Source organism: Colossoma macropomum, unplaced genomic scaffold (genome assembly GCF_904425465.1).
Source record: "Colossoma macropomum unplaced genomic scaffold, Colossoma_macropomum, whole genome shotgun sequence".
NCBI lineage: Eukaryota > Metazoa > Chordata > Actinopteri > Characiformes > Serrasalmidae > Colossoma > Colossoma macropomum.
In genome coordinates this window covers 24,360,324-24,374,030 of record NW_023494803.1, presented here as the reverse complement: position 1 = coordinate 24,374,030, position 13,707 = coordinate 24,360,324, and the positions used below count along the sequence as shown (strand labels likewise).

Sequence of the window (13,707 nt, the reverse complement as noted above, 5' to 3'; positions counted from 1 at the left end):
TGTGAAATAAAACTTAATAAAACTAGGGGGTTAAACAACAACTTGGTCTAAGGCACTCAAATGCAATTTGGTGTGTAAATCTCTAATAACAGACACCCTAAGTGATATATTATTACTCCAATTGAGATGGGAAAGGTGAATGACAGGTGAAAAGCAGAATGTGTGATGAATTCTGTATCATTATTATTATTCTTATTATTCTTATTATTATTTTGACTGAAGTATGGCATCCTTATGTATCCCCCCTCAAACCAAGCCCTGAGTCTAAGCCAACAGGCTACAGTAGGTTGCTATGTCTATATAAGATTTTCAGGTAGCCAGTGCAAGAAACCACTGAAATCTTTTGAGAGAGAGAGAGAGAGAGAGAGAAAGAGAGAGAGAGAGAGGTCTTCTAAGTTACAAACTAAGACTAAAAACTATATTTTCTAACATTAGGCAGGGGTGGTGCTCATGATACATGACTGACACAGATAACCGTTTCTGTGGCTTTTACAGGCGCCTGTCTTCATCATGTCCTTGAACAGCCAGTTGACATGAACGTTAAACCTGACCGTAGCGTAGCGCAGCTGTGAGTAACTCAGCTGCAGTTTGAACGTGGTCAAAAAATACCGGCTAAAAACGCCTAGTTGAGCCACAGAACCACCTCCAGCTCCACAAAACTCGCTCCAGTCCGGCGCTCTCTCTGTCCAGCACGGTGAACTCGTGAAGGTTAGCGAGGCTACCGTCTACCAGCAGCGCTAACTGATACACACACGCGTTACCGTCGCTACACTTCACGTTTAGAGCTCAAGTTGTACCGCAACGCTGTTATATAAGTAGGCTGGTTGTTTTTTGAGTAGCTTCACGCAACGCGAAGCTCACTTCTCACCGTCTAAGCGACCGTTAAAACCGTTAGTCCTTCTGTAAGTGACCGTGGTCCAGGCGGACCGATCCGATCCGCTGTCTCCAGCAGGGCTGGTTAGTTTACACCGAAACCTCGTTAAATTTTTCACCAGTCGGATTAAACCTTACCTGATTATGTCATCGTTATGGCCCAGGTAGAATTTTTGCTTGTGTTCCCGTGTGTTGTACACAACTCCCACACCGGCCACAAAGTACACTATTTCCTTGGCCGCCGTGTAGTACAGGTTGTTGCGGCACTGGTGTCCCCGGTAGCCGTAAACCCACTCGAGTCGCAGATGACAGTTCGGTGCTGTTCTGTCAGCCATGTTCGTACTTATTTCTCTCCGAGGCGAAGAGCTGGTGTTCTTTCATTCACGACGGCGAGCCCTCATGCAGCCTCTTACCCGTGCGGTCCGCTGTCAGAGCAGCTCGTCCGGCTACACACAAGTCTGTCCTGACGACATTTTTCACACGAAGTCCTCTCCTCAACTTTAGTCTGTCAGCATCCTGGTCACGGCCATATGGTCCTATTTTTGAAGTGGTGTAAATGTGTTTTTTAAAAGCCTGCCTCGCACTTCTTTCACAGGTGTGAAGCAGCTACCTTCTTTCTTCTGCTGACCGGACGGGCGGCTTTGCGCTTGTGCCTCGTCAAATCCCGAAAATACTATTTTTTCCCCGTGCCGTTTATGCGGTACTGCCCAATCGCGAGCTGCAGCGTTGATGGACGTTCAGTCTGGCCAATCAGGTTGCAGAAAACGGACAGCGCAGCCTTGAGTGAAAAATGACACACCAATAGTGATCGTCGGAGAGGCGCAGTCATACGTTATACATGGGGTTGTTCACAGGGATAATGTATCCTGCAGTTACACTCTTAAAATGTAAAATTTTTTTTTCCAATTTGGCGAGTTTGTGTTTGTGTGTTCTAACATTATGTAACACAGAGTAATTACAGTCAGGCTGCTATAAAAAAAAGAGAGGCATCTAAAGATGTGATATAAACCATGAGTCAGACTGGTAATATATGGTAAATCTAAAAACAATAATGGCTTTACAAAATCTCTGAATATGCCCTTAAAGGAGAATTCCACTGATTTTTCAAGATATCTATATAATTACATCTTGGTAATGTAAACAATGTGATGCAGAGTGGTTTGATGTAAAATGGTTCATTGTTTAGAAACTTCCCCACTCAGATTTCTTTACCGTGGTGGTGATGGGAACCAGAGTTTGCGATGTATACAATGCAAATGTAATTTACTCTCCAAAACCTCCATGTGTCTCCATGTGAGTTTTTAAATGTAATTTAAATTAAGTTTTAGGCAAAAATCTTATTGCAAAAGAGGCTGTAAAACATTTGCATAATTGTTTTTGTAAAAGCTTTTGTAATAGCTTTTTTCCTGAGGCAGCTTTCAGATGCATTAAACTCTTCCAACTTCTGGTTCCTATCACCACCATTGTGAACAATTCTGACTTTCTGTACGACAGAGCATTTCCCATCAAACCACTATAAACGACTTTTTTAGATTTGATCATGCAGAAATTTAAAAATCAGTGTGACTCCTCCTTACGTATAGCTGATAAACTCCCTTCACTTCTCCCTCTCACTCACACACTCACCCACACATACACACACAAGTGAAAACCTCCAAAATGCTGAGCAGCAAGAATGCACAAATTCATACAAGGTACTTAAATTAATTTTTAAAATGTTTTATCTGGAAGAAATCACAAAGTGTAGATTGATTTGTAACTTACAAAACACAATATGCTGTACGTCATGTTCTGAATGTATGTATGCAGATATAGTAGGGTTGTGCACTGTATACATACATCGTCTATTTCATATCTAAGTAAACATTCAAGTGGATTTCAAGAACAATGACAAGTTTGAGTACTAAATAGGGTGGGTTTTTTCCATTTCAAAGCACAATAAAGGCAAGAGCACAATAAAGAGACACAAAGTAGAGCAGTGTACAAAGCTGTCATACTCTCTCCACCTCACAAGGCTAAGAATCGGGCCATTATTAGGTCATGCGGCAAAACGTAACCTTACATTTTTAAGGTTTTGATTCCTACCAGCCAGATAAATACCCCTCCAATCATTCTATGATCAAGTCTATGATTGGTAAAGATGTAATTTTAGTGGAGAACTGCACTCATTTCATGTCTATACATGTTTGAATATGTTAAGTTCATAATGTCCATTAGATTCCATTAGATTAGACTCAGATTGGTACAAGTGTCATATTCCACCAAAGCAGAAAGGAAAAAAAAGAAACAATCCAGTAAATGAACAATGGAGGCTGATCACTGAAATCACTTTTGTGCTAAGGTGCTTTTACATTTTGGTATATACACGTTGAACGGAAAAGATTTAGGGTTCCACTTTTAAAAGTAGACCCCTACAGGTGAAGGAAAGCACTACACAGGAAGTCGCCTCAAGCTCCTCTCAGTCGAAGTACCACAGTTCTTCACTACAAATCAAAGACTCAGAAGCTTCAGTGTTATTTTTACATCCCAATGAGGCAAAGCAGTTCCTAAAGTATAAAAGGGAATTGACTGAACACAGCAGAGCATTAACATCATAAGTTCGTCATTTTTTTCTAAACTGCATCTGCAAAGTCCTCTGTAACGGTTTTCAATGTTTTCCTTAATGAAAAAACAAACAAACAAACAAACAAAACTTGTTGTGCATATGATCGTCCACATGAATAACCTGGTTTGGTTAAAAAAAAAAAAAAATTAAAAAATATTATAATACTAATAAAAGGTAAACCACTAAACATCTATATGCAGATTACAGGCTAAACTGTTACTTGCCTTTTAAAAGTAACATTGAATCAGTCAAAATTAATTTACTTTCACAACATTTTGTTCTAGTCTGACCCAAAACATGGAGAATTGAAACTGGTTTTAGTGATATTCCATCTTGGTTAAAAAGCACCAATATTGCAACATGTACTAACACATTAACTAAAAAAAAAGTATGACTACCAAATAAACAAAAATTAGTACATTAATTCAAATCAAGTGAATGTAGAATCATCCACAGCAAAGATACATCAGCCAGAGATGGCACATTTTGCACGACCAACAGATTTTAAAACCTGTAATGCCTGTAAAAGAAATGCCCTTCATTCAGGTAAACCAGGAGGAAAAAAACAGATTTGACATTTTCCAAACGGGACCCGACAAGCCGCTGCTGAGTCTTTAACACATGGCCTCAGAAATCATTTGGATTTCTATAATATACTCAGATAATTAGAGTGATAATTCACTACTTTCTCACAAGTTTGAGATATAGGAATACAAATAAAAATGACTTTCACTCATAAAAACAGGAATGGTTATGTTATAGGCATTAACGTTTGCCTTGGAGTTAAATTTCTCTTTCTGTGCAACTTCAAAATATCAAATTGACTCCATATATACAGTTATCATATAACAATTCTTTGTTCTTAACTAAGGGTGTGATTTAAATTAAGAGGATGCTGTTTTGTAGAAATGTACTGTTCAAAAACAATTTCACCAGACCACACCCAAAATACTGGAATTTCAGGAATGCAACAGTTTCTGTTAAAAACACAGACACATACATACAGACAGACACACAATCATACAGTCTAAATGTTGCATTTTAGGTATTAAATTTGTCTACTTTCATAACTCTTTCAAAAACATTGATGACACTTGACATTGCAGTTCACCTGCAGTTTATCTTTGGACCAACACCAACCACATCATATGACACACAATAAAGAAACTCATACAGAAAAAGTCAAGTGTCATAATATTTTACTAAAGCTTTATGAAAGTTTTATGAATTTTACAAGATCAGCTGCTTTGAGCTGAAGAGCCATGGTTTTAAGTTGCATCCCATGGTCACTAAAGGAAAGCAAAAAGGTGGTCTTCTTTTCCTTATAAGTAGCTATATTCCATCGGTTTTGCTCTCAGTTTGGAGCTGACTGGGAGATTTGCACTTGCACAATGACATATTAACGCAGGACTGATACTTAACATGGAGCACAAAGGCTTTATAACTTTTCGATCTTCTGGGGCTGATTTATAGGTGGTTATGTGTCAACTGACAAATCAATGCATCATTAAGTCCCTCCTCCTGCCAAAAGCAACGCCAGACCTGGAAAGCTTCGGATGAGGTTTCCCTCTCGTGCAGAATGCCTAGTGTGTTAACTCCATTCTCCACTCAAACGAAAAAGACAAACGTATATTAGAAGAAACCAGTTGACCAATGCTGAATTCGCAAAAGTTCACGTTACAGTACTGCGAGTTATTAGACTGGATACAGAAAGGCAAAAGGAATCCATCACCCCATTATCAACACCATTATAACCAATATAGTAAAAGGTTTATTTCTGATTACAGATATATTATTAATATCAGTAATTATTGTTATTTATTATTATTCACTTTGTTTTTCTCTATTTGTTCAGAGGAAGAGGGTGGTGGGGGGAGAAGGCTGTCACTGTGAGGAGGCCTTGGTGGCTATCGTGGACACGCAGTGCTGCTGGAAGTTGGGGGACATGGCTGGGGTGCAGCCCAGTCTCTGGCATGAACCCTTCAGGCCTCCCTCACCCTCCACAATCCATGGGCTGCTGCTGTCCGATTCCTTGCCCAGCAGGCTGCAGCATTCTTGCGAAGGGGCGCAGCTCCGCTCTCCTGAGGCTGGGGTTGTTAGCTGTCCAGAGGGGGGCTGAGCCGAGGGCGGAGCGGGGCAGTCGTTGGAGGACTGGCCTTGGAGGACACTGGTAATGTGGTTAAGGAGATCGTTGAAGAACTCTGGAACGCCCTCATATCCTGGGATGGAGAATAGCAGTAACGTATAAACACCTTGAGAGCATGGTAAATAGCAATGGTAACTGATTCTGGTCCTGGAGGGCCAGGGTCCAGCACAATGTGGTGCTTTCCCTTTTCATCTGGCGATTACCAGATAAGTTGAGCCAGGTATTTTTGAGCAGGGAACGTCAAACTGTGCTGAACACCAGCTCTCCACAACTGGAACCGAAGAACAGCAAGAAAGATCAATAGAAAGAGAAATAAAGATATAGAGGATTGGTGAAGCTAAAGTTTTGAGTAGATGGCCACCAAAATATGGATCTTAAGGAGACTGCTTATTTGTGTAAATGAGAATAGAATAGTTCCTTCTTGCAAGTGGGCACCTTGACTTTGTGTCCTGTGCAGCTGTTTTGTGCGCTTTTTTTAGTTTTGCTTGTTTTTACTAGTTTTCTATTCAACAGATCACGTTAGATAATAGATCACTTTCTAAAAGGAAAGGTGACTTTAGTCTGCAGACAAGCCAATTCAGAAACTGCTTTGCAAAACTCAAATATATGAACATGCAGTCTTGCCTATGTCATTTAGATACAGTACTCTGTCATCACAGAACTAAGGAAAGTCAGTTTAATCAGAAGAACAGTAATTCCTGTCAATCATGTCTTTGATATTTGTTAAAAGAAAATGATTGGCTTGTATTTGAAACATGTACTGCTATGGCTCTTGAGCTTGAGACAGTGGGGAAAAACCCTCTTCATTATCATTCTAGGCGAAAAGGGCAAAACGATGTGGCAACATTTAAAATAAACAACACACAAATTTTGCACTTAAACAGGTTTTTGATGGCACACACCGGGGAATGCATTAATGTCGATGACTGCATGTTGGCCCGTCTGGTTGTTGATGATGACGTCGATGCCAAAGAGTGACACTCCTAAAGCCTGTCGCAGAGATCTAGATAGCTCCCTGATGACGTCATCACTGGGAGGTTGGGAAACACCTTCTACATTATCTCTCTATGAAGAAAAGTAAACAGGAACAGGCATCCTTTATAAATGACTGCATGCAAATCTTCCACTTAAAAGTGTGTTTCTATTTTTAAGTGTTTCTTTTTTTTTTTTCAAACTACCAATTTGGTAAAATATTTAATGAATCTACAACTGAAAACAAAGAGCCTCAATATTTAACAAAAAAGAGTTTTCAGAGAGACTTACAGAGGTAAGGTCTGAGGACGACTCTGGTTTAGACACATTATGGCTGTTGAAGAAAATAGCTTTTCTGTCTGCGGAAATAAGAGACACAATTAATTATTTTTTCTTAAATAGCATCTTTCCTTGTACGTGTGTTGGATGAGAGTGTAAGTGTGTGGAGGGGCCACTAGGTTGCAGCAGAGGCCAGCAGCTGAGTACAGAGTGCTGTGAAAATGCCTGACTGAAAGGCACAGGCAGGAGGAGACAGAGCAAAGCAGGTTTGCTAAAAGGATGCTGACATATACAACCATACATCCATTATCATGACAGAAGGCCTAATAGCCAGATCATATGGTACATACAGATTTCAGTAGAGCGGTTTTAGGCAAGGACGTGGTGGTTTAGGTACATAGTTTGATAAGTGTTAATGGCAGGTATAAGCTTTCATTATTTGTCAGCTATATTAGCCTCGTAGGTCCAGTGCAAAACTAAAGTACACTTTGGACACCAAGCATCTTGGCTGATCAATAGACCTCTGAAGTTGGGTATCATACTATAGTCAGCAATGTGCCCGTATTAGAAATTTAAATGCTCAAATAAATTAAATCAATAATACTTAAATAAATGCTGCTTTCAGAAATCGTTGCTACTGCATCCTATGGTAAACAAAAATGTTCCGAATCTGATACGTTTTGTCCTACATACATACCACAGCCCACTAAGTGTCACTCTGAGTTGCGAGGCTGTTTAGCAGTTGAAACATGGACATTGCTACACTCATGCTACAAGCAAACTAACACTCCTGTGCACTGAAATGATGACACATGAAAGTGCACTATTAAACTTTAACACTACTATAAACCAATACTATTATATACTCAAACGGTAGGCTACTACTGCCAAAGCAACATGATCATCACATCTGTACCAGCTTGCTGGTTTGTGTGGGGTATTTTGGTAAGGTTGCCAGTCTTATGTCACTTCAGTGCACAGCAGTGTTAGTAACCCTTATTTAATCTCTTTTGCAAGTGAGCCCTGGCCAAGGAGGCGCCACACAACATCCAAGTGGACAATCAACAAAGAAACAACAACAAAATCAAATGAAAATAAAAAACCAAAATCAAATTAAAAACAAGAAAAAGTATGTAATTCTGTTCATCTTAAAATCAGTCAAGGAGTTAAACTGTTCCAATTTCAAATGTTTCTGTACATTATTTTGACACAGATGAAGCACTGTAACTAGAAGCTGCCTTGCCATATTCAGACCATACTATCACAGTGAAGGTCTGAATATCCAGAATGTTATAAATCTTAAGACACAATGATAAACAGAGTCCAGTGAGCAGAACGCTGTTTTGAGGTATGTCTGTACGTAATGGTTTAGCTAGCTTAGACCCAGGCACCAACTGCAGGTCTATTACATTTGTGGTAAAAGGAGAATTATGTACATTTCATTTTTGGCTGAAACATTGCTTTAACAGTGTTAGCACAGCAGGCAGGTGGACAGGGCAACACCCTTGCTATTTTTTCTAATTATCTCATTTTGTTAGTCATCAGGATTTTCCCTAATATATAGCACCAGCCAATTTGCATACCAAGTAATTCTGGACCATTTATATTGGTCTATTTATCATTAAATGTTCAGACAAGGCAAAGCCAGCTGGCATAATAGTGTTTAAAAAAAAAAGGGAAAATAAAGAAATTGCAGGGTTCTATGGTAAGCTTTTGGCCAAGGAGCACTGGTACTTCCAATTTGAAATAAACAGGAGCACACACAAAAATCTATGCGAACAAACATAATATGATTTTCCCATTTATTTCTCATATCAGTCAGATTTTTCCTACAGATTTGTCCAAGCTCTTACATAACATTAGGAACTATCCTTTTTAGCCAGTCTGCATTTATGGTTTTGTTGCAGTTTCTTTTCATCAGTGTTCCTGTTCTTTATGTAATTAAAGTTAAAGTATGTCTTTGTCCCAGCAGTTCTTATAAGTTTGGCCAGCAAGCCTGACATTTTATACTGTAACATTCTGACAGTTTGAAATACTGTTTTATGATATAATACTATTTTTGTTAGAATCTATACTAAGACTTGTGAATTAAAAGAGACAATATTTCTAACTCAGCTCATCTTAAAAATAAAAACCTGTCAATTATACGGAACAAAGAGCCATTTTGGAGCCTAAAGAGTCAGCTGTTATTGGACAGCTGAGTCAATTGATCTGACTCACTGAAAAAGCCGTAATGGCCATCATTAGTTTCACAATTGTTCAGACTGCTTTCCACTGCATTCCACTGCATTCCACAGCCTTGATGCCGCACTCTTTACAGCATGGCTACAAACTATACAAAATGCATGTCTCCCACATTTGAACTTCTCAATCTGATCAAATTAAATGCTCCACATTAAACAAGACTTTTCTTTTGCATCAGAGGGCCATTTAGTTGCTGGTTGTTTTGCTTAGCAATCGGTTAAGTAGCCCATTTAAATGTCAGAAAAAAAACCCAACATACTTGGCTTTAATTTGATGATGCAGTTATGCTAATAATGCTGGTCAATGCACTGCAAATATACTACTGAGCTTAATATTGGCCGTTTCTGTGATGCTCCTGCACAACATGCAGCAAAACAAATGTTTTAACCCCTGACATTTACATTCACTGCCGTGAAACCACAAGAAAGGTAAAAGATATGAATCCTGCAAGGCTTAGCTACATTATGTGACTTGAGAGCTATGCAAGTTAGCTATTTAAGAGGTTAGGTAGGCTTCTTGTGACATGCATAATGAGCCAATAGAACTGTCCCATCATGCCCTGTAAATATAGTAGCATCTGAGGTCAGTGGCACACATCACTGAAAAAAGCTGCACGTTTCTATTCATGCAGAATGAATATGCATAATGACATCCAAACAATGTTACAACTGAATTGACCACAATCACTCATCACACCTTTTTAGTTCCCAGGAACAGGAATGCAGTACTAAACTGAATCAGGAAACAGCAAGTCTTTAGAAACTCTGCGCCTTGTTTCATTAACAACTTTGATGGTACTTTCCTCCTTCACATTAGTCATTTTTCCAGCCTCCCCCTTCACAAGTTATAGCATGATCAGCGCAGTTAGCACCGTGCTGACCTCTAGAAGTTTGCATACAACTAACAGCCTTCTCTAACAGCTGCCACAGTGTCTTTGCATACTAGCTTGCACAGTAGTGTATGCAAAACGCTTGTCCTCCGGAAAGGTACGGCACTGAAAGCTTGACTAAGGTAGAGATCATGCTGACTGAGTAAAAACAAGAGCATGATGATCATCACACTTTCTCTCACACCTAAACCACTCAAACCATAGAACATCTTTCAAATACAGCAAGTCCTCTTGCCATATGTTCTTTTTATGTTTGAAATGTATTTGGCCCGAAATGCAGGGAGACAGTCAGAACTAAAAAAAATACCCAAATTGGATTCCAAATACACAACTGCACACTTGTGGACAGATAAATGTCCAGACAGTAGAGAATGTAACTTTTTTTTGTTGTTGTTGTTTAAAGTGTGGCATGGCTGCATGTCAGTATCAGCTAACTAGTCATAAGCCTCAGTTTCAGTTTGGTATTTTTAAACACTCACAAACTATAGTTATAAATTGCAAAGCACTACTAGAATGAAACATCACACTACAAAGAAAGAACACTACTATCATAATGGAATAATGTTGAAGGCTCACCAGCTGGGCCAGAGGGAAAGTTCTTGAGGGAGGGTCTCTCGACCACAGTGTATGAGTCGCCCACTACAAACACCTTATACAGCACTGCATTGTGGTTGATGAAGCTCTGGATCACACACGGGGGCTTAATGTCCTTCAGGTCCTCAGCACTAAAAATGATTGCCATCTGCAGAGACAGGGAGAAAACTTACCAATAATATGAAGCACCTCAGCTGTATGAGAACTCCTCAAGGGAAACATTTATGCTGCACGAAATGAACCAAATATCAAATTCAGATTACACTGCTGCATACTGTGATTGCAATATGCCTCGCAACCATTACTGTGATATGATTAAAAAAAAAAAATAGAGATAGTGGAAAAGGTAACTGAGGCTACCACTTCAAATGAGCTCATGAGCTAACTAGTACAGCACTGGAAGGTAATCACAGACTCATTGTCTTGTTACAGGTGGATCATGAACCAACAAGTTAGACAAACATATTTTTGAAACATTTTCATGTTTCTGGACCTAGCTAACATCAATTAGAGTAGTTAGCATATTTGACACTATAGCCACACCACAGCCTCTGCCTTCTCAGTCATGTCCTCAACAACACATCCTTGTCAAAAACTGCCCAAACTGGATTCCAAATGCACAACACAACAGGTAATGCTATAGTAAAACTCTGCCTTCAAAGCGAAAGCATTTTTGCCATGAGCGGATGTTACCCTGAGTCAACGCACTCATGTTCCATATTGGCAAACTGTAATATAATATTTTTACTTGCAAATATGTGCTAAATAATAAAAAATAATAATAATAAAAAAATATTTTGGCAGATTTCTGCAATAAAATGTAGCGAATACACAAACAGTGAATCAGTACTCAAATACCTGCACGTTGAACGGTTAAACGAGTATTCGAGTACCCATGTACATCCCTATTATACACATGACCAAATAAATTTATTAAGGTCTCAATACGTCTCATGGAAAACATGGTGTGACTAAAGTCTTTACAATGAAGTTAACAGTAACTGGCAATCCAGTCAGGTGGAAACAGCAAGTAACAAAGCTAAGAATTGAGCAGGCATTTGGGTACAAGTATGCATGTAAGTGTTAATACTTGATAACCTGTGGTTAGCTACCACAGATTAAAAAGATAGTGTTAAACGTGGTGGAGTCCTACCTCGTGGGAGTTGGTTCCGTGTGCAACCCGTGTTTTGCAAACTGAGAAATGAAAGAAAAAAAAAAACAGTGTGTTTCAAAAGAATGATGGAGGATAAATATACATGCAGTAACAATATGATTAGATATAATGAATGCTGAATTCACTGGCTTTAGGGAGGTTTACAGCATGTAACAGATGTCTTGTGATTCTGCGTTAACGAAACCTGATGACTAACCCCTGCATCAAGATATAAAGGGGCACCTAAGTCAAACAAACTGCCGCTTCCTTTGACTTTTCCCGACAGGAAGAGGTGGGACTTACTGAAGGGGAATGTAAGACCATGTTGCTTGATCTGCTCCACTGTGTCTGGCCCGCACTCACTGTTCAACACCATGAATGGAGGAGAGCAGATCCGCTCATCTATAGCCAGAGAGAGCAAGCAAGAGTAAAAGTATGGGAGGGAGATCGAGAGAGAGAGAGAGAGAGAGAGAGAGAGAGAGAGAGAACGAACGAACGAACGAACGAACAAGAACATGAAGTTTAGAAGAAACTTGAGAATTCTCCTTTGTAATATAAGGAGACCAGCTGAATAAAAATTTTGTGATATGAGAAACAGGTAATGCTATAATAAAGCTCCGCCTTCAAAGGGAAAGCGTATTTGGCAAGAGCGGATGTTACCCTGAGTCACCCCCATAAAACAACCGCACACTGCCAGTTCTGAAAGCTACTCACTCATCGGTTCCCGCTCTTCCCTATTTACACTAGTGGCAGAGAAACAATGGCCAGATAGCATTCGGCCCTGTCTCCCCCTGCATTATGCAGGAGCCAGTGAATAGGGCTGGCGCAATCTGACCTCAGTGTTAAAGGCTTTGTTTGAAAATACTGTACTCTCACTATCCTGGATCTCACTCTGATGAGCAAACAATGTGGTTGAAATGAAAGAAAAGGATCGATATCTGTGAATGAGTAGCAGCTGCACATTCAACACAGCAGCTGTAGTGGAAAAACCATGTGCTTGTCCAGTAATGCTGTGTGTGGTTACTAAGTTCTTAGTCTTGACTTCAACTGTTAGTTACTCCTATGGACTATTAAATGGTCTGTATGAAATGATATGACTAAAACAGTCTCAGCACTTCTGTGCACCAGTTATCAGTGCAATCGACACCAAACTTTTGCTCATCCCAGCATCCCATCTTTACAAGTTATATAAGTGTTTTAAGAATTTAGTAACAAGTAATCTAGGCAATGTAATCAGATACTGTTGATGATTGAGAAGTAACCAGATGGCGAGATGTAAAAGGTGATAATCGCAATTTTGGGCAAAGAACTGAACAAGAACTAGGGAGGATCAATTTACTGTCAAATTTCTTATAAATATGTTGTGAAATTGGGGTTTGTGTTTTAGAAGTGTATGGGTGCGCACTCCAATAGTCAAGCTTTTTTTCTGTTTGAGAGAGTGAGAGTGAGAGAGAGAGAGTTTGTTAGAGTTTTTTTGTATGTTAAGAAGCTGCCAGTTAGTTCTCCCTGCTACACACTGCAACGTTAGCTTTACCTGTCCCATGGCTCTTCACTTCCTACTTATTTTACTTTAAGTTTAGCTTGAGTATATTGGAACTGAAAATAAAGCTAAACTGCCTAGCTGTTACCCTAGAGTATGTAGCTGTAACCTAGAGAGAAAGTTCTTCTGATCCTCATCTACATTAGGAAAAAACAGGATTAGTTGATAAAGTTAATAAAGTAAAAATTAATAAATAAACATTAAATAATATGTACATATAATGTTTTATTCACTTTGACTGTTAAAACACTGAGTTGTAATAAGGCCTTTAAAAGGCTACAGTAGAGTAAATTCCCCACTGTCTCTGCTACGTGTGATTTACTGAATAAAAAAATTGCAGTATTTTCTGTACAGCTTAAGAGTCCCAATGGTTAGCTGAACTAGAAAATGCTGCTGTAATGACAGAAAACAC

General features: G+C 39.3%; 2 protein-coding genes across 5 annotated transcripts in view; both read right to left on the bottom strand.

Moving 5' to 3' along the window:
• Positions 1 to 1,524, bottom strand: part of eml5 (EMAP like 5) — a 73,716-nt gene extending 72,192 nt beyond the window's left edge. For all 4 annotated transcript variants that reach the window (XR_005008538.1, XR_005008539.1, XM_036593266.1 and 1 more), the window contains exon 1: positions 1,012 to 1,524. Coding sequence is in view for 2 of the 4 variants with exons in the window: in XM_036593266.1 (XP_036449159.1) it covers positions 1,012 to 1,208 (197 nt within the window). In the remaining 2 variants the exon portion in view is untranslated. The remainder of the gene's footprint in view (positions 1 to 1,011) is intronic.
• Positions 1,525 to 2,571: 1,047 nt separating this feature from the next.
• The window catches only part of itpk1b (inositol-tetrakisphosphate 1-kinase b), a 41,158-nt gene continuing 30,022 nt past the window's right edge, over positions 2,572 to 13,707 (bottom strand). Inside the window, exons 6-11 of the mRNA XM_036593897.1 lie at positions 12,059 to 12,157; positions 11,756 to 11,796; positions 10,585 to 10,750; positions 6,888 to 6,955; positions 6,527 to 6,689; positions 2,572 to 5,697 (exon numbers count right to left, since the gene is read on the bottom strand). Coding sequence (XP_036449790.1) covers positions 5,363 to 5,697; positions 6,527 to 6,689; positions 6,888 to 6,955; positions 10,585 to 10,750; positions 11,756 to 11,796; positions 12,059 to 12,157 — 872 coding nt within the window. The 3' untranslated portion in view covers positions 2,572 to 5,362. The remainder of the gene's footprint in view (positions 5,698 to 6,526; positions 6,690 to 6,887; positions 6,956 to 10,584; positions 10,751 to 11,755; positions 11,797 to 12,058; positions 12,158 to 13,707) is intronic.